The sequence below is a fragment of the Symphalangus syndactylus genome, chromosome 10, assembly GCF_028878055.3.
Source record: "Symphalangus syndactylus isolate Jambi chromosome 10, NHGRI_mSymSyn1-v2.1_pri, whole genome shotgun sequence".
NCBI classification, from domain to species: Eukaryota; Metazoa; Chordata; class Mammalia; order Primates; family Hylobatidae; genus Symphalangus; species Symphalangus syndactylus.
In genome coordinates, this window is record NC_072432.2 from 5,603,869 (window position 1) to 5,630,028 (window position 26,160).

Consider the following 26,160-nt stretch of genomic DNA (forward strand, 5'->3'; position numbering starts at 1 on the left):
CCGTCTCGGCCTGCCTCTTCTGCACACCCTGCTGCAGCTCCCCACTCTCCTTACGCTCCGGCTGGGCTCTCGCAGGCCCTCAGATCTGCATTTCCCATGCTCTGCCTGGGACGCCCTTCCCAGACTCCTCCTTCAGTTGTTGTCTCCTGACACCTTTAAGTCAACCTAATTCTGTCAGTTATTTTTCTAAATTTTAGGTCTGGTTGTGCTCTTAAAATTCTCTTTTGATTTCCTCATTACTGATAAAGTCCAAATACCTGAGCAAGGCATTTGTACAAAGCTCTTGACAGTGAAACCCTGACATTTCTTCTTTTCATACCCAGCGTCTCCCTACTCAGTGTTCCATCTGATGAGACTATTCTCAATTGCCTGAGCACTTAATGGATTCTTCATTTTGTATTTTTCCTTCATCAGTGGACAAAATCATACCCATTCTTTTAGGATCCAACTCAAATCTCCTGTGAGATTTTTGAGATATTCCTTATTCAAGCCCATTTTCCTTTCTCTTTGTTTCCTTAGTAATTATATATATATATATATATATATATATGTTATTTGATTTCATTATTTATTAGTCTCTTAGGATCTTTGAAGAGCATTCTGCTTCCTTTTGATGGTGAGCACCTTGAGGGTAGGGTATATATATTTTCTATCTTTCTATCTTAGTGTGAGGCATAGTAATTGGAACTTTAATAATAATACTCAGCTGTGTAAACTGTAGAAGTGGTTTGAAAGAGGGTTATAATAATTGATAACATTAGTCATTATTTTTTTAAAAGCACTGTGCTTTATATAATTATTTAGTTTTCACAACAACTGTGTGAGTTATGTTGTCATGAGTCTCATTTTGTTGATAAAGCTTAGGAAGGTAAAATGGATGGACAAAGTTGGTGGCAGAACTAAAATTTTAATATAGGTCTATCTGATATTGGAGTCCAAGCTCTTAACCATTAAATGCTTCCTTCCGGTATTGTAATGGATTTGTATCTTTGCAAACTTTGAAGTTTTCAAAACATGATCATCTACATGGAACTAACACATTATCTCATTTCATCCTCACAACAACTGTGAAGTTTAAGTTAGCCCCACCTTATAGGTAGGGAATGTGAGGCTATCAGGGTAAATCATTTATCCCAGGTTACTTGTTAGAATTAGGAAGAACCTAGTGCTTCAGAATGTATTCTGAAATGTTAAAATGACTCCATTGACAAAGGAGTCATAACAATGCTATTTTAGGTCTTGAAGTGTATTGCTCTTCATTCCATGCAATTTTGAAATATTTGTTTGCCATGAAATATTTTGTTTTATTTCTAAAAGTAACATAAACATATTACAAGATACTTGGAAAATAGAAAACAGAAAAATAATCCTCTGTAATTTCTCTACCCGAATTCAAATCAGATACTCATTTTGATTTTTTTTTTCCCATTCATTTTCCTACATGTGGTTGTTGTCTCAGCATCATTCAACCTTTTTTCATGTCACTGCTTGGCCACTGTAAGTTATTATTTGTAGTGGTTGCACAATGCACAGTGTTTCATCTGGCAAGACTGCACCGTAATATGAGCTGGGCAGGAGGAGAAACAAGATGAATGAATATTTGTTATATGACTTACGTTATCTTATTTACCCTCAAAACAACAGCATAGGGTTGACTTTACTAATTTTACTTCATAGATATGCAAATCGAGATGCAGTGAGGGTAAGTGACTTGTCCAAAGTTAAGCAGCTAGTCAGTTGCAGAATGGATCTGTGTGACTTTGCAGGCCATGCTTTTCCACTCTGCTTTCACGGTTCCTCTATGTGTCATCTGTTAAATTCTTACAACAGCACTACATATTCCAGTTATACAAATGAAGAATGAGACTAGAGCTTAGAGGGGGTGAAGTGTGCTAAGTAGCAGCAACTACTTATTTAAGTATTAAGTGTGAGGCACTGAACTGCATTTTGTGTCCGTGATATCATTTAGCTCCTACTGCAGCCCCGTAGTATTGCCTGCCTTCTGACCATCATGCTGCCAGTGTTACAGTCTAGAATAACTTGGATGTTTCCAAGTTTTTCATTGTGCTCCATATCTCTTTGTACTTTTTCCCCGTTTTGAATTATTTCCTTGCTTATGGACACTCAAGATGTCTTCAGTTTCCTTCCACCATAAATTACTATGCCTTGCCCGACTTTCCAGTACCACAGATGACACTACAAGGAATTTGTTGGTGTGTCTGTCCAGAAACAGAAATTCCTCCCTGATTTCAGGGTATGCACACAGGTGCCTAATCTGACTGAGCTCTCAAGAAGGGCCACCTCTGTCTTCATGCTGGGTAGTGCTGTGCACAAGGGGTTTTATTTTCCTGCGTATCTGCATTTGCTTAGTGCTGTTCGGTTGCCCACATTTTGTCACTTGGATGTTTGAACTTGCATTTCTTTATCTGTTAATGAGTTTAGGCAGCTCTTGGTGTTCTTATAAGGTTTTGGGTTTCCTCTTCTGTGAGTCTCTGTTACTCTCTGCCTGTTTTCCACTGAGATATTGTTAACCTTTTTCTGTTGATTTACAGGTGGTGCTCTTTATTCTAAACATTAATTCCCTTATAGGTTTTATGCTTTGTAAACATCTTTTCTCATTCTGTCATCTGTTTATTTAACTTTTTCCATAGTTTTATTTCTTGAACAGAAATTTTAAGTTTTGAAATGATCATATTCAATCTCTTCTGCCTAATGTTTTATGCTTTTGAAATTTTATTTTAAGAAGTCCTTCTCCTTAAGAAGGCCACAGAATATTCCCTACATTTTCTTTTACTGATTGTATAGTTTTATCATTATCAGATAGGACTGCAATCCATCTGTAGTTCCCTTTTTATGTGGTAGGTAAGGATTTACTTTACCTTATTATCTTATGTTTCACTCTGTAGTAAGTCTGCCTTTTTCTTTAGGATTTAAACTTGAAAATCAAAAACTCTTTTGGGAGATATTTTAGGGGCCCTTACAGCATTCCATATAGTTAAATTATTTATTAGCAGTACCATTACTTGTGTGCCCTCTCTGCCCCTGCAACCTCTGTATGGAGTAAGGATCTCTTCTGGGTATGGGGTATCCCAAACACCTAGAACTAGTGACTGGCATGTGACATTCACTCAACAGTCTTCAACGATATTTGTTGAATGCTAGGTGAATGTAGGCTTTTTTCCTGCAGCTAATTAGTCATTCTAACAAAAAGCTTGAAATCTTTAATAAAACCAGACTAATAGCTCTGCTGTTAACCAGCTTTGTTTTCTTGAGGAAGTCATTTTCTTTCGTTCCTCTGTAAACTAATGCCCTGTGCAACCACCATCTCAATTAAGATTACAGGAAGTTTTTATCACTCCAAAAGTTCTTTGTACTCCTTTGTACTGCCTTCTGCTCCCTTCCATCACTGATTTGCCTACGGTCACTGTGATTAGCTTCGCCTGTTTTAGAATTTTATTTGAATGGAAACATTATTTTCCATGATAATCTTTTCTTGGTTAGCATGTTTTGTGATTCATTTGCTACGTATATTGGTAGTTCATTTATTTTCATTGCTGAGTAGTATTTCATTGTGTGGATATACCACAATTTAAAAAATTCATTAATCTACTGGAGGGATATTTGGGGTGGTTTTTTTTTTAGGGGGGAGGTAGGGTCTCACCCTGTTAACCAGGATGGAGTGCAATGGTACAATCTCAGCTCACTACAGCCTCAACCTCCTGGGCTCAAGCAATCCTCCCAATTCAGCCTCTCGAGTAGCTGGGACTACAAGTGTATGCTACCATGCCTGGCTAATTTTTGAATTTTTTTTTTTTGTAGAGTCGGGGTTTCTCCATGTTGCCCAGGCTGGTCTCGAACTCCTGGGCTCAGGCGATCTACCCACCTCAGCCTCCCAAAGTGCTGGGACTACAGATGTGAGCCATCACGCCTGGCTGGTGTTTTCGTTAGGAGGCAATTATGGCAAAAGCTACAATATCCTTTCATGTACAGGTGTAGGCATATGTTTTGAGAACTACCTAGGAGTGGAATTGCTAGGCTGTGTGATAAGTGTATGTTTAACTTTATTAGAAATGGCAAAACTATTATCCAAAGTGACTGTTTTACATTTCCAACTGCAGTCTATGCGTTCCAAATTTTCCACATTCTTGCCAACACCTGGTATTGTCAGTTTTTAAAAGTTCAAGTCATTCCACTCGATTTATACTAGCATCTCGTGGTGGTTGAAATTTGCATTTCCCTGATACAAACATATTTTAGTGTGCTTATTGACCAATTATAACTTCTTTCACAAAGTATTCAAATCTTTGCCCATTTTTTTTATGGAGTTAGTTTATTTCAGTATTACTGAAGTGTTGTAGAGCTCTATATATATTCCAGATACAAGGTCACTCACAGACCTGCATATCTAGAGTTCTGGACGGATGTAATGGAGGAAATGAGGAACAATCAACATTTATAGAGATACTGGCTAAAAACTTTCTGAAATTATTGAAAGGTACTAATACTCATTCCAGGAAGCCCATTGCAGACCAAATTTAAAATGATATCCACATTTAGCTGTATTGTTTAAAAACTGCACTATTTACTAAAGGGAAAGAGAAGATCTTAAGTGTAGCCGATAGATTTTTTATGAGACATCATGTGTACAGATGTGGTAGTTAGACTCAAACTGACTTCTGAACTGCAATACTGGAATCCAAATGACTGTGAAAAAATAGCTTCAATGTGTGTTAAGAGACAGTAACTCTCAGCCTAGATTTATTTACCTTTCAACGAGGAGGGAGATTCAAATAAAGACTTTTGTAGACAAATACAATCTGAGAGAAAAGAAGTTCTCAGTGGCTAACATCAGGCAGAAAAAAGTGATCTCAAGTGAAAGTTCTGAAATACAAGAATGAATAATGAGCAAAGACTTGATAAATATATGTTTAAAATTAAAACATTAATGTAAAAAATAAAAATAATGTTCAAGTTGTGAAAAAAATTAGGCCGGTGCCACCATAATAGTGATCATTGACAGTAGAATGGATAGTCATATACTTCTATAACAGACTATTATACTACAGTAAAAATAAACTATAGCCTCACACATCAATGAGTTAATTTCAGATACATAATATTAATAAAGTAATCAAATTACAAAAGAATACATGCAGTATGATTCCATTTCTGTAAACTTCAAAAACAGACAACACTGCACAGCATGTTTTAAGGGATAGGTGTACATAGGGGCCGACAGCATGAAGATACAGAAGGGAAAATGGTGAACACAGAATTAAGGACAGTGGTAACCAGCTGTGGGGGTGAGTGCCACTAGGATGGGCACGTTCTAGGGGGCTTTTGTCAGAGTTGGTTTCTGCTTTCTTTCCTAACATAGGAGGTGATTTAACTGGTGTTTGTCTTGTTCTTCACACTACACATATTTTAAAATAATTTCTTATATGTGTAATTTCTAAATTGAAAAATTTAAACCACGAAGAAGTAAATGGGAGACATGGAAGTTTGTTGGGGAAAATAGATGATACAGAAGGGTAAGGAAGGCGGGGCATATAACTGAGAAGGATTAATTGTCCTGCGTTGTCTAATCACTGTTGTACTGTTCCCTGATAACGTATATCTCAATCACATTCAGGTCTGTTGATGACCCCTTCCACTGTTTTAGGTAATTCATTTCATTCAGCAGTAATTATCATAATTTAAGTCAGCTGTTTCTTTTTGGCTATTTCTCTTTTCTTCTACTGAAGACTTTTCTGTGCCAGATTATCAAAATGCAACGAATATCCTAATTACATGGAAATTACATTATTCACATGCTGTTCGCTTCTAAACATTTCTGGTAATACTATAGAAAATTTTTTCTGCTAAGTATTGTTGTAAGTAGAATTCTATTTAGTGTTATCAAGAGGAATTTTATATAGAAGTGAAAGAGAAGACCAAGTTATTTGGCTTTTAATTCTTTTTCTCCAACAAACTGGATAAAATATATAATTTTATTATGACCATTTTTTATAATCGAGTTAAAAATGAAAATGGAAGTTTTTAAGATGTATATAATTTGAAAAGACATGATATTATAATTTTTAACTACACAACTTATTTTGAAGGAAAATCCATTCAACAAAATTAGGTTATACATCATAAAATTCGATAATCATTGAAATTTTGTCTTAGAGTTGTGTTAATATAGATTATGTACTAATATACTAAGAAGCATTGTATGAATAAAGTTAGATTTAGTTTGGGGCTAGTAAATGAATATTAAAAAGGAAAGTATAACATATTTTAAATACTGGAATTCAATTTTAATATAAAAATTTGAAACATCCTGTTTCATTGTAAGACATTGATTAATTCATGTTTTCAACTGCTGGGAAACAGAGAAAAAGGAGGGAAGAGAATGTCTGAAACTGGGGTAAGAATAAAAGGGGAACTATTAATAGTTCTGTGGGTACAACATGTAAATGCAACCGTCCAGGAAGCACAGGCCCCCTTTCATCATGAAGAAAGAATGAAAGGTGGAGTGCTTTTAGTTCATGTGTGTGCCCACGTGTGCGTTGTATTCATGTATGTGTATCAATACATACACGTGGTGTATTTCATTGGAACTTCTCTTTTGTTTCAAAAATATTTTGTGGACAATTAGAAAAAAGATACAGAATAGAAGAAGGTTATATATATCAGAGGGGGATGAGCAGGATGAGGAAAAGGAAAGCAAAGTTTAGTATATGAAATAGAGCCATAAGAAAGACTTCTATTCCTCTCTAAAGTCCGACAGCTTGCTGAGGATGTGTTGCAGATTTGGCTTTCCGTTTTCTAGTAGCTAACGCAAAGGAGAAGCCTCAACATTTTAGTAACGTCCATAAAGCAAATCAGTTGCCTAGGTAAAGCATAGCTACTTCTAATAGTACTAAAACCAGAAAGAAATCTTTAGGGTTTTCAGAAGGTTAACCATTTTCTAAGTTGCAAAGCTCATGTCAGGTGGCAGAGTGTAGTCCTATGTCTTGAGAAGTCATGGTTGAGATTTCAGAGGCAATTTTAATTGAAATGTTATTGTTATATAATAAACAATATGCCAAAACAGTACTCTGCTGTTACTTTTACTTTTTTCCAACTACAAAGGAAATTGACTATCAAACTTACAATATATTTCAATTTCAGATGTGAAACAACTACATTATTCTTGAACCTATGATGATTTTTGCATCATTACACAGATATGTCATTTTCATTAGTTGTATCATTGTTATAAACTGGTAAGTAAGTTTTTAAAAAGTTGGTAAAATTTGGGGATAGGTCTAATAATGTAAAAAGATTCAAGCAAGCTGTAAAATATGTAATTCATAATGGCTGAAATTGAGATTTTAAATTAAAAATATTTCTTTTTTATAAAATGGAAAGAATGTTGTTAAAATAAGTAGTTATATATGTCACAGTAAAAATGTTATTTTCTCCCCAAATGAAAACTTTGCCTGTTATTTGAAGGGGTATCTAGGTCTCTAGCCGGCTATAAAATTAGTAAATGTTTTACTTTACCAGTTTAAATATGGTCACAGAATAAATAAGAGAGATCAAAATCTAAAGAAATTATTTACAGTGTAACATTTGGGGTAATCATAATGGAGAACATTTTTAAAGAAAAAGTATAATACCTTTACTGTTAACAAAAATATAATTGAAAGGAAGGGATTTTTTGGTTAATCCCGATACAGTCTTTACAGTGTATCTATATTCAGCAAATACTGTAAATTATTTTTAATTCAGAAATAAGGGAAATTAAGCCTCAACAGTTTTGATTAAATAGAAATTATGAAAAGGGTTCATATTTTAGTGTTATGAAAACTAAAATATTTCACCACTCATTGGCATTTTTCCTAGAGTCACTGGAGGTCCACGTTAAGTAGTTCTGTGCTTGGTATTTAGACAGTGGGACAGAACTGAAAAGAAGGATTATTACACTCTAGCCTAGAACTTTACATACAAATAGGTACTTGCATATTGCATGTTCTTTCAACTCCCATATGAGTGTTTTTATTAATTGTGTGCCATATATCTATTTGAAATATGGATTAGAGAGATACAGGCGCTAGGATGATGATGTCTGGTGGACCACCGATTTCAGATCACCTTAATCGAATCAGGAATTGACATGATTGAAGCTGGGCTTTTAGTGCGTATGCGGACGAAGCTCTTTCTAGGTTAGCTTTAAGCAGAGTCTTTCAGGATCACAACCTAGTCTGTGGGTTCTTGCTAAGGCTCCCTTTCTTGGTGCGCCTGAATTACAGTTTTTGTCTCCCTGTCCCCATGAGATTGTTGAAAGCTCTGCCTAGCTTCTGAGCCTCTCACTTGCCTTTTCCACAATTGGCAGATGCTCCTGAGTGAATTATTTTTTAGTATTTTCTTTGGTTTTTCTAGTTTTCAATGGAAGGATTGATCTGAACAACCCAATAAATTATTATTGGTAGCAGAACTCTCTCTCTCCCTTTCCCCCCTCCCTCTCTCTCTCTCCCTATTCCCCTTGCCCATCCCTCCCTCCCTCCCTCCCTCTCTCTCCCTCTCACCCTCCGTCTCTTTCTCTGTATGCATGTATGTATGTATATGCATATATAATTATAAATCTTATCCTTAATATGTACACCGTGAGCATTTTCTCACACCACTGTTGTTTTTCTTGGAGACAGTGTCGCCTAGGCAGAAATGCAGTAGTGCAATCACAGCTCTCTTGCAGCCTTGACTTTCTGGGCTTAAGTGGTCCTCCCGTGTCAGCCTCCTTCTTACCTGGGACTACAGGTGCATGCCACCATGCTTGGCTCATTTTTTAAAATTTTTTTTGTAGAGACGGGGTCTTGCTATGCTGCCCAGCTGGTATCAAAATCCTGGGCTAAAGTGACCTTCCTGTCTCAGCCTCCTAAAGTGCTGGGATTATAGGTCTGAGCCACTGTGGCCTGCAACAGCACTGTTTTTTGAAACATTAATTTTATTAACTGCATAGTATTCTATCAAGTGGATATACTTCAACTTATTTTACTAGTATTAACATTTAGTTCCTTTTTTTAACTATAAAATTTTATGATGTGGGGAACATTTTTTTCTTTTTTTTTTTTTTTTTTTGAGACAGGGTCTTGTTCTGTCATCCAGGCTGGAGTGCAGTGGTGTGATCACGACTCACTGCAGCCTCCACCTCCTGGGCTCAAGCAATCCTCCCACCTCAGCCTTCTGAGTAGTTGGGACTACAGGTGTGCACTACCATGCCTGGCTAAATAAGAAAATACCTCAGATTTTCTAAAAGGGTCACCACTTCCCTGGCCCATAGGAATGATGAATACACAGCATTTCTAAAACACTCTAACAGAGGTTTTGGCAGGGAGGGAAGGGTTCGAGTTAGGGTTAGCTGAGACTACAGACATGTGCTGTCGTGCCTGGCTAGTGTATCTGTGTGTGTGTGTATATATATAATACATATATAATATATTAATTATATATTATATATAATATATAATGTATAACATATTATATATATTAATTATATATAATTAATATCTAATATACATTATATATTATATATAATGTATATTATATATAATATATAATGTATAAAATATATAATATAGGTAATTAATATATAATACATACTATGTATAAAATGTATATAATATATAATATATAAAAATATATAAAATATATAATATATAATATATATAAAATATATACTATATATTACATATACACACATATATATATAATATATGTTATAATAAATATGTGTATATATATTTTTTTTTAGAGACAGGGTCTTGCTATATTGCCCAGGCTATTGCCCAGGCTGATCTTGAACTGCTGAGATCAAGTGATCTCCTCACCTTGGCCTCCCAAAGTGCTGGATTACAGGCATGAGCCACCACTTCCGGCTGGAAACATTTTTCTGTTAATACATAAGTCTTGCCCCATCTCAAGTTATTTACTTAGAAATAGAATGGCTGTTGATGTGTAATGCTGGACTGCTTTCTAGAAAGTGCTTTCAATAGCGGTGTGTTGAGGATGGCTGTCTTGATGCCTCTTTACTACATTGAGAATAATTATTTTAAATATCTTGCTGATTTAAGAAAGAAAAATTGTTTTCCTGTTTTAGTTTGCATTTTTAGAATATAAACTTTTTGTCATATTTGTCATAAATGTTTTTCCATTTTACTGTTTTCTTTTAATTTACAAAATGGAAATTAGTGATAATTGCTTCCGAGGCAAGAAAAAATGAGTTTCAGATGTTTGTGTCATAAAGAAATTCAACATTTCTAATCTAGTCAGGTATTTTGGATCTCCTCCTGTTACACTTCCGTAGCTTTTATACTCATAAAATCTTTTGACGGGATACTAGATCAATATTCATTTAAATTTCTATCTCAAATTTTGTGATTCTGATGTTTTCGGTCCTCTGAGCCAGTACACTGAGCCAGTAGGGGGCCATAAGGTACTGAAATTGGGGGACAGTCCTAAGTCTTAAGGTGTTTATCCAGATTACCTAGAATACACTTAAAATAAATTTATGTTACCATCAACATTGTAAAAGGCCTCTAGACTCCACAGTGGTGTGAACTATTTATGAGGGATGAGAAGACATCACAGGCATTTGTTATGTTTCTCGTTGACAGAAAACACATCGCTGCATTCTGTGGTGATTCGTTCTTCCACTGGTTGTGACTGTTTTTATACTGTTTTTATTAATGTGCTCATTTTCCAATATATTCATTTCAAATGGATGGCAGAAGTTTCTGAGATTGAATCATTGTTAGAAGGCTTAAAAGTAGGTAATTTCAGGAAATTACGAGTCATGAGATTTCTTACTTTTGTAAAAATGTTAAATAATCAGCGGCTGTTACTGTGAAATACACACACACACACATTTTATATATATATATGTATTTGTCTTGGAATTTTCAGAATGATCTCAGGGAGGGGAGACAGTGTAGGCTTCTATGGCCTGTGGCTTGGAGGCACTTGAGTGCTCAGCATCCCATGGAAGCTCGCACCCTGGGAGAGGAGGGAGCGCTCTGGGCGCCAAACGGTAGGAAGCTGTGGGAATGGAGTGGGATGGGAGAAGAGGAGGAGGAAGTTATTGGAAAAAGTTCAGAGAAATTGAATGTATACTTTAATATTAGACGTGACTTACGGTATTAAGTGAAATTAAAATAGCAGACTAGAAGGCCACTTATCAGTGTATCTCAAACCCAAATTGCTGTGTTTTCTCTTTATTGGAAGAAGAAAAGTTCTTGTTATAGATGAAGAAGTTTATAAGAAAACGAGAGACCTGGAGTGTCCTTTATCTGAATACTAGCAAATATGTTTTCACATGATGCAAACCTGCCTGAGTACTTGATGATCTAAGAAAATGAATAATGAATTGGGACCCATTGTTATATTTGAGGTATTGTATAAATCAACCTTCAGAGTTTATTATTAATTCCAGAAAATCTTAAGCCTTATCAAATATATTTGGCCTGTAATGCGCAGTAGGGTCACAGTACTCCTCTAGTTACTTAATATTTACAGTGTTCTGGCTCAGTTCTAACCTTTTGCTTTACTTTTGAAGAAAAATAGGTGTGAATCTCTTTGAACTTATTTCTTGAGAACATAACAATATATATTTTTAGAGAATAGAAGAGTGAGCAGGAAAACGTAAATTCATCAAATTTAGACATTACTTTATGAGCTTGTATTTCTTGACACAACCGTTATAATGAACACATGTTCTTAGCCCTTAGATGATACTTTTAATATATACTAGATCAGTTATTATTTATTCTAATTTGCCTAAACTCAAAACTTTCCATCCAGAAAACAAAGTTATTAACTCCTTTGTTATATTCTCAAGGTGCATCAGTATAGGAGGAAGCACTTAGTTTTGTGTTGTTGTCATTTGTGTGTCCTAGTTGCGATTAATCCTTCAGCCATACCCTCTCCCGACCTTTGTCTCTATGAAAGGGCTCCCTGATTCCAGCCTGCTCTTCATGGCATACATCTTTTTTAGTCCCTCAAAGACCAAAGATAGAGAACAAAATGACCAGAATGTATTGTTTTAACTGACTTCATTTCACCTTAAAATAAGAAAGTCGAGCCCAACATGATAGGACTAACAACAAAGCAGACCTCTTCCTGTGTTGTGTGTTAATCCATGCTCTATGGTTGTTTCTTATTGGTTAAGAAAACCCATTGTGTGTGAAAGTCTGTGGATAAAAATATATCAGGGAATAATAAAATGCAGTGCCGTTAAAAAAACACACTTAGCAAACTGGAAAGAAACGTCCTCAATAAAAGTTATGCACCAAAATCCTATAGCAAGCATCATATTTGCATTTATATTTATCATTTTATATTTATAAGATATGTCTACCAATAAGCATCCTCAAGAGTCATGTTTAACGGCGAACTGTTAAAAGAATCCCCTACAAGATCTAAAACAAGATAAGGATACCCACCGTTACTACCTATGGTGTGCACTTTACTAGAAGTCCTAATCAGCTTGATAAGAAACAAGTCCAATAGAATTTACAGACAAACCTGAAACTAATAAGAGAGGTAAGCAGATTGCCCAATAAATACCAGCAACCACCAACCAGGAAATACTATATAAAATAAAATCCCATTTAAAAAAAAAAAACAGTAAATGTAAAATATCTAGGAAAAACCCAAAAGATATGTGAGAATCTTATGGATACAAATTATAAAACCATATTAAAGACATAGAAAAATATATAAATAAATGAGCATATGTACCAATTTCATCAGTGGATATTCTTAAATTGGTTATGGAAATTTAACTATTTTTGTGGATTTTGGCAAACTGACTTTAAAATTACTGTGGGTGAATATGGGACCAAGGAGAGCCCCAATGAGTCTGAAAAAGAAGGAGAGGAACTCCGTAAGGCTGGCAAGCTTACATGGGAGCAGGAAACTTGTATGTTCTGGAGGAATGGTAAATGGTAGCTACTTTTTTAAAAGTTAAAATCGTCTAGCTAATAGATGCAAATGAAATTCCAAGGGGGCATACCGTGGAAACAGTCTTCTCCCCTCCCTTGTTCCCTGAGCCCCTCTCAGCAGTTTCTGGAAGGAATCAAGCTCTAGAACTCTTTTGTGCATATCAGTTATACAGTGTTTTGAGAAATAGTAGTGTCTTATACCACGATTTTTTTAAAAAAAAAAATGTAATATAGAGGGTATGTCATCTTAACACCTGTAACATTGCTTCATTTCTTGTGAAAACTGTATAATAATCCTTGGTACAGTTATCAGTTATTTAACCAGTCCCCTAAGATATATATTTATATTATTTCTAATTGTTTCTTGCTGCCAGCAATACTAAAATGAATTTCCTTCCTTGTGTGTGTGTTATTTCACACATGCTGAACAATTGTGTGGTTTTGTTGTCAATATTTAAATCTGATCTATCTATAATTTATAGATACAATCTAAGGTAGAGCTCCCTCTCCTTTGCCGGGTTAGATAGCCAGTTGTCCCAATGTCCTGCATTGATTAATCAAGTCTTTGTACCAATAATGTGAAATGCCACTTTTGGCCGGGCGCGGTGGCTCATGCCTGTAATCCCAGCACTTTGGGAGGCCGAGACGGGCGGATCACGAGGTCAGGAGATCGAGACCATCCTGGCTGACACGGTGAAACCCCGTTTCTACTAAAAATACAAAAAATTAGCCGGGCGTGTTGGCAGGCGCCTGTAGTCCCAGCTACTCCGAGAGGCTGAGGCAGGAGAATGGCGTGAACCTGGGAGGCGGAGCTTGCAGTGAGCTGATACCGCGCCACTGCACTCCCACTTGGGGGACACAGTGAGACTCCGTCTCAAAAAAAAAAAAAAAAAAAATGCCACTTTTATTGTAATGAAAATTCCTATTTGTTCATGTTTTTTCTTTGCATCAGTAGCATTTCAGAATTTTCTTTTTCTTTTTTTTTTTTTTTTTTGAGACGGAGTCTCTTTCTGTCGCCCAGGCTGGAGTGCAGTCGCGCGATCTCGGCTCACTGCAAGCTCCGCCTCCCGGGTTCACGCCATTCTCCTGCCTCAGCCTCTCCGAGTAGCTGGGACTACAGGCGCCCGCCACCACGCCCGGCTAATTTTTTTGTATTTTTAGTAGAGACGGGGTTTCACCGTGGTTTCGATCTCCTGACCTCGTGATCCGCCCGCCTCGGCCTCCCAAAGTGCTGGGATTACAAGCGTGAGCCACCGCGCCCGGCCTCAGAATTTTCTTTAGACAAATTTTGTCATTCTATTTCTTCCTGGAAATTTTATTTTTCTTACTGTTGTAAATAATTGAGTTTTGGTCTTCTTTTCCATCACCTGTCTTTTTGGTTTCTGTATATGAATGCTGTTAATCTTAGTAAATTAGTTTGTACCCAAAGAATTTATTGAACTATATACTTAAATTACTTAAAAAAGCATATGAGCTGATTTTCTTGGGTTTTCTAGATACATGATTTGCAAACTCCTTATCAACTTTTATAACTAGTTCAATTATGTTGGTTATTACCTTTGCAGAGTGTTAAGGAAAAGTGACAACCACAGACATCTTTGAATATTCTTGATTAGGTTACAGAAGTATTTACTCATTCTTGTTTTGTTAGGGGCTAGGTATTGAATTTTACTAAATGCCTTTCAACGTGTATCAAAATCTTCATGATAATTTATTTTTGACCTGTTAATGGAGTAAATTATATTTTTTAATGTCTTCATATTAAATCTTCCTTCAATTCCTAGAATTAGTATATTATTTTGACATTTGAATATATTCATATTTATATATTTATATTTAATATTAGATTATATTCAGATATTTTATGTAGGATTTTTATATCAATATTTCTACAGGTCACTGATTTTCTTTGTCTATGCTATTTTGTGGGGTTTTCTTATCATTACATATGCTAGATTCCTTGCTTTCCTATGATTGTGCACTGGAAGAGTTCGAGTCTCATTGGAGTTACCTGGTCATTATAAGTTTGACAGAAGTAACTTACGAATATGTCTGTAGCTGATGTTTTTCTGGGGAAGCTCTTTACAAACTTCCTCTATTTATTTCTTTGGAAATTGGCCTTTTAAAGGTTTGGTTTTATTCTGTGTTCAGGTTTTGGTTATTTATATTTTCTTATAAAATCATAGCGTTTATATTTTTGCACAGAACTGCACAAAGTAGTTGCTTCTATTTTAATTTCCTTTTTATATATAGCTGTCTCCCTGTAGCGTTTTTTTGTATGTTTGTGCTTTGTGTCTTCATTGTTGATTAGATTAGGTAATGATACCTCTTTTATTTTTCCCTAAGAAGGAGTTCTTGGGCCAGGCATGGTAGCTCATGCCTGTAATCCTAGCACTTTGAGAGGCTGAGGTGGGAGGATCACTTGAGGCTGAGAGTTTGAGACCAGCCTGGGCAACATAGTGAGACCCTGTTTCTACAAAAAATTAAAGTTAGTCAGGTGTGGTTGTGTGTGGCTGTAGTCCCAGCTTCTCAGCAGGCTGAGGTGGGAGGAACACTTGAGGATGGGAGGTCAAGGCTGCAGTGAGCCATGATTGTGCTACTGTACTCCAGCCTGGGTGGCAGAGTGAGACCCTGTACAAAAAAAATAAATAAAAAAGGAGTTCCTGGATTCTACAAATTTTTTTTTTAACAACATTGTCTCAGCTTTTCATTTAGATCTTTTGTAATTTTTAAGTAACTTTTTTTGACTCAGTGGTTGTTTATGAGGGTTTTCTGGTTTTGTTATTAATATCTGGTTTAATTTCATCATGATTAACAATGGCGTGTATCACTTTTGGAATCTCTTCAAGTCATCTTTGTGGTGATTTTGTGGTCAGTTGTTATGTATGTCTTCTGGACCTATTAAAGGTGTTTTTTTGGTGTCAGGATAAATCAATAGACCTGTCCTAAGGTTTTTTTGTTTTGTTTTGTTTTTTGGTTTCGGAATAAATCAACTAGATAAATAATCAACAAAAAATCAGGCCGGGCGCGGTGGCTCATGCCTGTAATCCCAGCACTTTGGGAGGCCGAGGCGAGAGGATCACCTGAGGTCAGAACTTCAAGACTAGCCTGACCAACATGGCGAAACCCCATCTCTACTAAAAATACAAAAATTAGCCGGGCGTGGTGGCCAGCACCTGTAGTCCCAGCTACTTGGGAGGCTGAGGCAGGAGAATCACTTGAACCCAGGAGGCAGAGGTTGCAGTGAGCCGAGATCATGTCACTGCACTCCAGCCTGGGCAACAGAGTGAGATTCCATCTCAAAAATAATAATAAATCAATAGCTCTGTCTTATTAGTTAGGCCTTGTATAGCCATACTTAGTTTTTTGTCCAGTTGACTTTTTTGTGAACTGAGAGAATTGAATTAAAATCTCAATTTTATATTTCTGTCAATATTTATTTCCTATAGTTGTTTGCATTATAACTATGCTCTGTCTTTTTTAAGAATGATTTTTGCCTTGTTTTCCAAATCCTATACATTTCCATCTTGACCCCTGCTTCATTTAGATAGCATTTTTATGATATGCCTTTTCCTATTTGTTTTCAGTCTTTCTGAGTCACTGTTTTTAAATTGTTGAGTTTAGCCCATTTGTATTTACTAAAAAGACAAACATGTCTGGTTTTGGTCTTCTCATACGTACTATGCCTTCTGTTTTTATGATTTTGTTTTATCACTACGTAATACATTTTCTTTGAGTTTCTTCAGATAGCTTAGAAATGTTTTTTGTTTTAAGGGTGATGTTTATATATTTGGATAGTGCACTCAGTCCCTGAGTTAGTTGTTCATGACTCTGCACTGTGGGCGTCGAGGACATTAGCACATTTTCCCCTTCAACATTGCTTGTTCTGTCAGTGCAGTTAATAGAAGGACTAAGACAGAAAGAGAGGTGGGAATTATGATCAGAGAACAGAACGTTAGCCCTGACAGCGGCAACGTCTGTAACAATGAGGCGGAGAAGGAAGAAGGTGAGAGCTAGTCCAAACACGCTAGTTTTGTCACCTTTATTTCCTTGAGGACTTATAAGGCATTACCCCCCTGACTTCTAGCATGGAATGTTTCTCTGGAGAAGTCTGAGGCCAGTCTGATTTAGCTCACACTATGTTTTTTATCTGGATATCCAAAGATCTCTTTGAAGTTTAGTGGTTAACTGGAGATACAGGTAGATACATTGACATTGTGTGTGTGTGTGTGTGTGTGTGTGTGTGTGTGTGTGTGTGTGTGTGTATACATATATATATATATATATATATATATATAGAGAGAGAGAGAGAGAGAGAGAGAGAGATCAGTGCTGAGGTTTGTTTGGAGGAGAGTGGAAAATGGCACAAATCCAACTTTATAACATTTCTTTATTAAACAAAAAAGATACAAAGCAAATATGCCAAATATTAACATGAGTTGAATGTAGTTGGTGAATACAAGGGAATCTGCAATATTATTCTCAGTGATCCAGGGTGTGTTGGATATATTTCACTTTTTTATTTTAAAAAAATACCTTGTAACTGTAAATCAGGGAATGTTTGCGTGCTTCAGTGACTCAAAGTATATTTCACTGAAAATCCCATTTTTGCCTGACTGATCACAACATGCGTCCATGCTTTCCTTATATGTTGACAAGCACTCATGTAATTTCTAAATGTTCTCTGGTGTCATTTCCGAAGTTTTGGGTAAAAGTATTACAAAATATGTTTGTAATTCTAAAGTCCTATGGTTGGGGATTATAAAATTCTAAATGTAGAATCTGTAGAGTAGAAGTTAGTGGTAATTGCTCCAGAGGCTAAAACTAAATGGGATGTTTGACTACAACCTCTTAAGTGATTTATATTTGCTGATTTGGGACTATTTTGAACATATCTTGGTCTAATCATTACAGAGGAGAATTTGAGTTTAAAATAGCGTGATAATTGGAAGAGTTGCGTATTGAAGACTTTTCCTTTCTTTTCTGTTTATCATGTTTGTTCTTTATCTTGTTCTTTATCTTAACAGGACTCTCATAAATACAAGTCATAATGAAAGAAATTACCTCCATTTTCTTATTTTCATTCATTTTTAGTTTTCAGTACTGAAAGATTTTTAAATTTGTTTTTCCTCTGTGTTCAGGTATATGTCTCGAGTCCACGGTATGCATCCTAAAGAGACCACCCGTCAGCTGAGCTTAGCTGTGAAAGATGGTCTTATTGTCGAAACTCTAACAGTGGGCTGCAAAGGTTCAAAAGCTGGTATTGAACAAGAAGGATATTGGTTGCCAGGAGATGAGATTGTAAGTACATTTTATTTGATAAACATAGAGATGTGAACTTTTAGCTTTTAAACATTATTTAGATACAACCTATAGAAAATCATTTTCAGAAGTTTAATGTTTCATTTTAACATTTTTATCAACATTAAGGCTCTACATTGGTAGTATGGATACTTTCCTTACTAATTATTTAGAGATGACTCACTTTTACAAAGATCCTGCTTCTCTATATATTACCTTGAATCTAAAAAAGAAAGCAAACCAAAGCTCTTTTGATGTACCCACACTTCATGGCATTCCTAAGTGTTTTCTTTGATAAATATTAGCAAAAAATGTATCCATGCCAAATAATGTTGATGCCATCTAGACAGATAGAAGGGGATGAACTGTCTTCCTAGGGAAACAGTCTCAGTTCAGGTAGGATGGTATCACAGCCCAAAGGCAGGCTTTAGTAGGAATTTTGTGGCAAAGTACAGAAGTTCCAAACATTAAGTTCCCTTGGCCAGTGCCTACGTTGACTAATGACAATTGTGGGTTTTTTATACTGGAACAGAAATCAAATAGGAAAGACAGAACATTAATTCTCTTTACATCACTTTGACTCCTCTTTTAAATATTGATACTTTAATCTTCTTCTACTTCCTTTCATTATGTACCTTTAAACTCAGAGGCACATATCAAAGTACATTTTTTTCTTACGTAAAGATTGATTTCATGTATAATATTTCTATCTTCCTACCTTATTTTATTTTGCTATTTCTAATACCTTGATAAAAAATGTCTTAATTTTTACAAGGGAACATCATTTAAGATGATAGGTTTCAAATGTAACAGATGTGGCCAGGTGTGGTGGCTCATGCCTGTAGTCCTAGCACTTTGGAAGGCTAAAGCAGGAGGATCATTTGAGCCTAGGAGTTCAACACTAGCCTGGGCAACATAGCCCCCATCTCTACAAAAAAAATAAAATACACAACCCTATCTCTACAAAAAAATAAAAAATTAGCTGGGTGTGGTGGCACATGCCTGTAGTACCAGATACCCAGGAGGCTGAGGTAGGAGGATCACTTGAGCCCAGGAGTTTAGGGCTGCAATGAGCTATGGTCATGCCACTACTGTACTGTAGCCTGGGCGACAGAGCAAGATCCTGTCTCTTAAAAAGAAAAAAAAAAAATCTATCTATAGATATAGACAGACACATCCCTTTCAAAAATCTCTTTCTATAGATTTAATTTATGAAAGGGATATATTTAGTAATTGAATACTTTGAGAGTGTTTTATCATAAATTTTCTAAAATCTAAAGTTATAAAAATGACATAGAATCTTATAATTGGTTCTTTGTGGAAAAATTTTCCAAAAAGTTTGAGTTTATTTTCTTTTCTGAAGAGCAGTAAACTAACTAGCAAGTGCCTATGGGAAGGTGGTTTACAGCAACAGCTGTGATAAGGTATAAACTTAGAAAAGCTGTTCACTTTTTTAACTTTGTTTTTGTCAATTTAATCTGCACCTTCAAAGCTTCAGGAAAGAAAATTCACATTTTCCAGCAACAGAAAACATGGAAGAAAAAATCTTTACTTTCACTGGTGTAATTTCATTTGTGCACTGGAAGTATTCTTGAAAAGTTAAGTGGAAATCTTTATATAAGAAGAATTTTTCTATTGAGTTGCCTTACAGAAAAGTAAAGCTTTGCTGCCAGTGAAGAAACTTAGGGTGCCAAGACAAAAATAATGTCAAGTGGTATCAATCTATTGCCTCAGGTATTTAAAGGAGGGCCATTAATTGTTGATACCTTATTATACACTCAGAATAATCCAGATAATGTAAAATTTCTAATCTTAAAACACTTAGGAATTTATAGATAGTATAGAAGACTATACTGATAATATCCAAGATTTGTATAGTAATTAACAGTAAGTGCAACTTAATCTATAGGATTTTGGTTTGTGGATCATGTGTACATTTTTTCATAAAAGCGATTTTATTTCTCTTTACTGTTTAGATTGGTACGTTTCCATATGCTTTCTTCCTCCTCAAATTGAAGGTTTTTTGTTTAGTTTAATTCAATAAGTCGTTAATGAGCACATTATATTTTTACCACTATATTAGGTCTTATGTTCTAATTTTTATTTTTATATGTTGTTCTTGCATATATTTATATAATCATCCTTTTTTCTTCTGTCTAGATGAAATATTATATGTAAACCAAACATATAGTATACAGGTTTAATTCTGATTGGTTCTTTCTCGCAAACATTTTTATTCTAAATATGGCTGTATAATATAAGCACAACTGAATATATCAAAATTGTGCCTGGTTTATAAAATATGTAAATATTTAAAATTCAGAGGTAATGTAGTTTATTAGAAAGAGGTAAGATCTCATATGTCACAAATAAACAGGGATTTCAGATCCAATTCAAGCCTTTATTTAGTTACGCAACCTTGAGGAAATTTCTTAGCGTCTGATCCTCAGCTGTCATATGGGCATATTAATATCTATTTCATTTGATTGTTTGAAAGATTAAATGAGATTATCTACATAAAGTATATAACCAGGTACTCAAAGCAAGTTTTTGACCAATGAATAAATATGCTTACAACAAAAAATGCCTGTGTATGATATAGTAAAAGCACATTAGTTTCTTACTAATTATACAAGCAAAAATTCTAATCAGGGTCTTTTTACTTTTCAACCTGTATTCTCAAACACAAGACTTGTAAAGAGGTTTTCCATTAGAACACTGGATCTTTATTTAAAGTGTAAATCTAAAATAATGAGACAAATTATATGTGTATTTTGTTACCTTGGCTGGGGTCCCACCTGGCTACTCAGCGGCTGTCCATGTGCCACAATTCTCATGCCCTGATAACACTCTAGGAGGAGGACATATAATTATTTCCCACTAGGCACAGCACATGCATCTCGTACTGACCAGCTTTGTGTACCTTTTTTAATGTATGGCCAGTGCGTGGAGGCCATTGCATATGGGGGCACCAGATGTGAACTGTACAATTTAGGAAGCCCCATCCACATCACAGACATTGTATATTTGCCTATTTATTCAACAGTCACCAGTGCATTTATTCTAATAAATGAACATACGACAACAAGAGTGTCTTATGGAAGGGCCATCTTTTCTAGTTTGCACATGGTGTTCTGTGGGCTAAGATTGTCCTGCATGCCAGCATTTGAGTCTGGGGCCCATGCTTTATAGTTTTACCACCTTGTATATAGGATGAATCACTTTGATGTCTCTAAAAACTTGACTTTTTAAACTGAAAGATGTATGTTGTAATTTATCCATCAAGAAAGGAACATGACAAGTAGATGTATATGGCCTTAGGAAGGGAAGGCATAGGATGTTTTTGGTTATCTATTTTTAAACGTTTAAGTCAAAGTTACAAATATTCTTTACTTAGGCAGTTCTGTTATTTTTAAAATGGGTGGTAAAGCTCTTTTTTTTCTTTCTGTTATCTCTAAAAATTGCTGTAAACTCAGGTGGGGAAAAGGTGTATTTATCTTGATAAGTCCCACAAGTTATATCTCCTGAGATACTTTGTATCAGCAAAGAGTCTGGACTCTTGTCTTCAATTCCACAATTCTGTTGATAAAGAGAAAGTAGACAAAAGTGTAGTTTTCTCTATGCTGCCTATTATTGATGGAATTTAAAAGTCAGAGTTTGTTGGTGTTACATTTTTATTTCACCTCTGCTACTTTTTTCAATGCTTATTTTTAAAAATTTGAAGCAATTGAGAAATATGCATATATTGAACAAGATTACTTTTATTAAATCTAGCAATCATGTAACAAAAGCCTAACTATAATATGTCAGGATATAGTTATAAATAATCCAAGTGGAAGCCTATGGATTTTAAGGCCGAGATAGTGAGCTCATGGTGCTGAGATTCCTTCTTCTAGACTGCAGTTATTTTAGGCATTTTGGGATGCTGATCTCAGCCACCGTTTGCAGTCCTCCACATAAGTGATCATCCATTTGGAGAAACTGTAGTAAAATTAGGTAATAGGTAAGCATCTTTGTGGTCATGTTTTAAATATGACCATATGAAATGGTAGAATGAAAAAGTAATTCTTTAAAATAAGGCCACTCCCAATTTTAAATGGTTTGCTCAAATATTAGTCAAGCAAACAGAAGTATACGTATGGAGGAGCCAGGTGTGATGGCACACACCTGTAGTCCCAGCTACTTGGGAGGCTGTGGCAGGAGGATTGCTTGAGCCCAGGAGTTTGAGTCTAGCCTGGGCAGCATAGCAAGACTTGTCTCTTAAGAAAATAAATGCATAAAAAAGTGTGTCTGCCAACTAGTTTCTACACTCTTGTAAATTTTCTATGGTCATCTCACACTTCCAGATTGGTCTGTCATTACCATTTACTCATAGGGTCCACATAATTCATTTAAAGGTATTTTCATAAGCTTTTAAAATTATATTGGAAAAAGACCGCAAGACCAGGCCACCGAGTGAAATTTTGTGATATCTGTTCATTAAATGTTTTGTTATTTCAAGACTTTTTTCTTTTGATTTTTTAAAAGAAATGCTCTATGTCCTTGTAGGCTCATAGGTTTCTTCATCTGCTTGCTCTAGAGAAAGACACGTGGATGGCTGCACTAAATCCTTATTTCTTCACAGTATTTCACCACCTTTATTCTTAAAATGTGAGAAGTGTATTTCTTGGACAGAATTTTACCATTTGCTGGGCTAAGTTACATTTGGTATTTAGTAGCTTTCTGTGATAAATATAAGTTAATGTCTTACGAGTTATACTCTTAAGCAATAAGATACTCACTAAAGATGAGAAGGTCTTACCAAAGTCGTTAATGTAATACAGTAAGGCAGGTCACCTTAAATTATGGATCATTTGCAGATAAAGCATATCAAATACGTCATTTGCAATTGAGGCGGTTAGTGTTAATTTGGTGATATCCAACTTTATTTACAGCCCTCGGCACAAAGCTAGAATATTATTTGACAGATACTTTTGATCTCACATTTAATAATTTAGTCAAGAGTGTTGAGGATGACTTAAAATATTAAAAAGTGATGTTTGCTGTAAAACTACTTCTCCCTTTACTTACCTACCAGATTTGGTCTCACAGCCTCATTTCCTTGTCATAGTTCATGGCAGGACAAAAATAATGTATGAGTTTAGGAACCACAGTTAATACTTTTGGTTAAAGTCCTTCTACCAGTATGTTTTGCTGCTTGTGACTCGAGCAACTGCACACATGATCTTATACTACTTTTAAATAGGCCTGGGGGGCATCTTTTTTCTTTTTTTTTTTTTTTTTTCAGACAGGGTCTCCCTTTGTCACCCAGGCTGGAGTACAGTGGCGCAATCATGGTTCACTACAGCCTTGACCTCCTGGCCTCAAGCAATTCTCCTGCGTCAGCCTCCGAAGTAGTTGGGACTACAGGCATGCCCTACCACACCCAGCTAATTTTTTCATTTTTTGTAGAGACAGGGTCTTGCTATGTTGCCTAGGATGGTCTTGAACTCCTGGCTTCAAGTGATCCTCCTGCCTCAGTGACCCAAAGTGCTGGAATTGCAGGCATGAGCCACCATGCCTATATCTTTTTAAATGAAAAGGTAGAATTCTGTATCTTTTGCTTTTTCTCATTTAAGGCTTTTGACACATATTAAAAAAGCATAATTAATGAAAATATATATTTTCTGGCTTCTTAAAGAGATTAACCTATTGGGGATAAACAAACTTAAATCTTAATTTACAGAGGGGCAAGATAGATACTTCTTTTCTGTCATCATCTGTTCCTCCCACCTCAAAATGCCCAGTCTAAAAAAAGTTTTGGGTTATATTTCTCTTGATATTTAGCTTAGCTCACATCTTTTAGATAAGAGATAGGATTGGGATTTATGGCTTTATTCTTCAGAACTACCACCATAAGCAGCCATGGCAAGCAGGGGCTCCCGTGCATTGTTCTTGAGAAGAATATTAAGTGAGGCTAAATTCAAACTGAGCCTGACTCCCCCAACCCCCACAACCTTTTTATATATATATAGCATATTACAGTAAGAATTTCTTTTTAAAGTTTTAGGTCTTTGTCTTTTTTTTGATAAAATTATAGTTATAATAGTTGTCATAAATTAATCAATCATATGTTTTAAGTGCCCTTAGTGCAAAATTTGATGCCCCTTGGATACTGATTTATTTAATATGAAATACACCTTTTGTTAATTTTTAATTTTTATGGATAGGTGTATATGTTTATGGGGTGTGAAATATAACTTTATGTTACTTATATGCAGAACCACATATTTCTTCCTAATGTCCATGCCCTATCTTAGTTACAAAAATATAATCATTTGCCAAGTAAAGTATTGGTGATTATTAGAAATCATTTATACTGTGGTTCTGTGTGCATTTAAACTATAATATACTTAGAAATTATTCTTGCTTTGGTAAAAGAATTTCCTTCTTATTCAATAGGATTTTTGGGTCATGCTGTCTTGTTATATACTCTTGTAAGTTTATTATGATTGTGTGTGTATATATTTCTTTTTTTTTCTTTTTCCTTCTGTCTGAATTCTGTTGCACTGAGCAGTGTTGTAATATTTTTATTTTAAATATAAGTAATATTTAAAATTACTGGAAATATGTAACCATCAGATTATTATCTCCTAATGATTAACAGAAGTTGTTAATTAAGCTAAACCTAGAATTGTAGAGAACTATTTTTACATTGCATCTACATTAAAATGCTATCTCAAACACACATACTTGGTTGTGTAATATTTATCTACTCATTAAGTAGAAAGAGTAAATTACTTTAAAAATTGCTTTTGGATTATTGATGAGGGTGGATTATACTTTTGAACACTTTATTCGAACAGTTCTTCCACATATCTCCCTTCTGACTTGACTGAGCAACTCTCTTTCTGTGCTTCGGTTTGGTCTCTAAATCAGAGTTAGTATTTCTTGCTCTATCTAACATATAGAAGCGTTGTGGGCTGGGTGCAGTAGCTCACACCTGTAATCCTAGCACTTTGGGCAGATTGCCGAAGCTCAGGAGTTTGAGATCAACCTGGGTAACATGGCGAAATCCTGTCTCTACTAAAAACACAAAAAATTAGCTGGGTATGGTGGCGCACGCCTGTAATTCCAGCTACTCGGAAAGCTGAGGCGCAAGAATTGCTGGAACCCGGGAGGTGGAGGTTGCAGTGAGCCAAGATTTCGCCATTGCGCTCCAGCTTGGCAAGATTCTGTCTCAAAATAAATAAATAAATAAATAAATTGTAGTGAAATACAGATGTGATAATGAATTTTAAAATGCCTAGCAAAGAAATGTGCACACATATTATAAGCATGTTATATCATTTTGTGACTTGGTCAGTTCCTGTTCTGTGCACTGAGTAGATAATAATAATAATAACAACACTTCCTGGGTGCTCACATTGTGCCAGGCACTCCTGTAAGGACTGTCTGCGTATTAACTCATTTGATTCATAGAAAAACCGTGTAGACTGGGGACTATCATTTTGTTCATTATATAGGTAGAAAATGACGCATAGAGAAGCTAAGCATTCTGCCCGAGATTATACAGCTGCGATTGCCAGGGCCAGGATTTGAACCAGTCTAGCTCTAGAGTCTTAACCAAATGCTGTATGAATGACAGAGACTTAGATCAATAGGCTGCTGCTAGAGGTGGATTTTTTTTACTAGATTCTGAGGACAGCCTGTATAAATTTCATGTTATGGTGTGGTATTGAGTTGACCACACTCACATTCATCATTTCCGATTTTTAGAGAATCCAGTGTGATCCAGTTTTAAATCAATAAGACATACATTCATGTCTTGTGCAAGTTTATAATGGCACTTAATTTATTAGCAAAATATTTTTCTAATATCATTATCGTTTTCATGGTACATTGGGGTGAG

General features: G+C 35.5%; 1 protein-coding gene across 29 annotated transcripts in view; it reads left to right on the forward strand.

The window, feature by feature from the left end:
- Positions 1-26,160, forward strand: part of ZMYND11 (zinc finger MYND-type containing 11) — a 113,479-nt gene that overhangs the window by 50,774 nt on the left and 36,545 nt on the right. For 27 of the 29 annotated variants that reach the window (XM_055296295.2, XM_055296307.2, XM_055296311.2 and 24 more), the window contains one exon: positions 18,110-18,269. In XM_055296295.2, coding sequence (XP_055152270.1) covers positions 18,110-18,269 — 160 coding nt within the window. Of the gene's footprint in view, positions 1-7,158; positions 7,254-18,109; positions 18,270-26,160 lie in introns of all 29 variants that reach the window. The other 2 variants (XM_055296299.2, XM_055296300.2) reach the window with 1 other exon arrangement.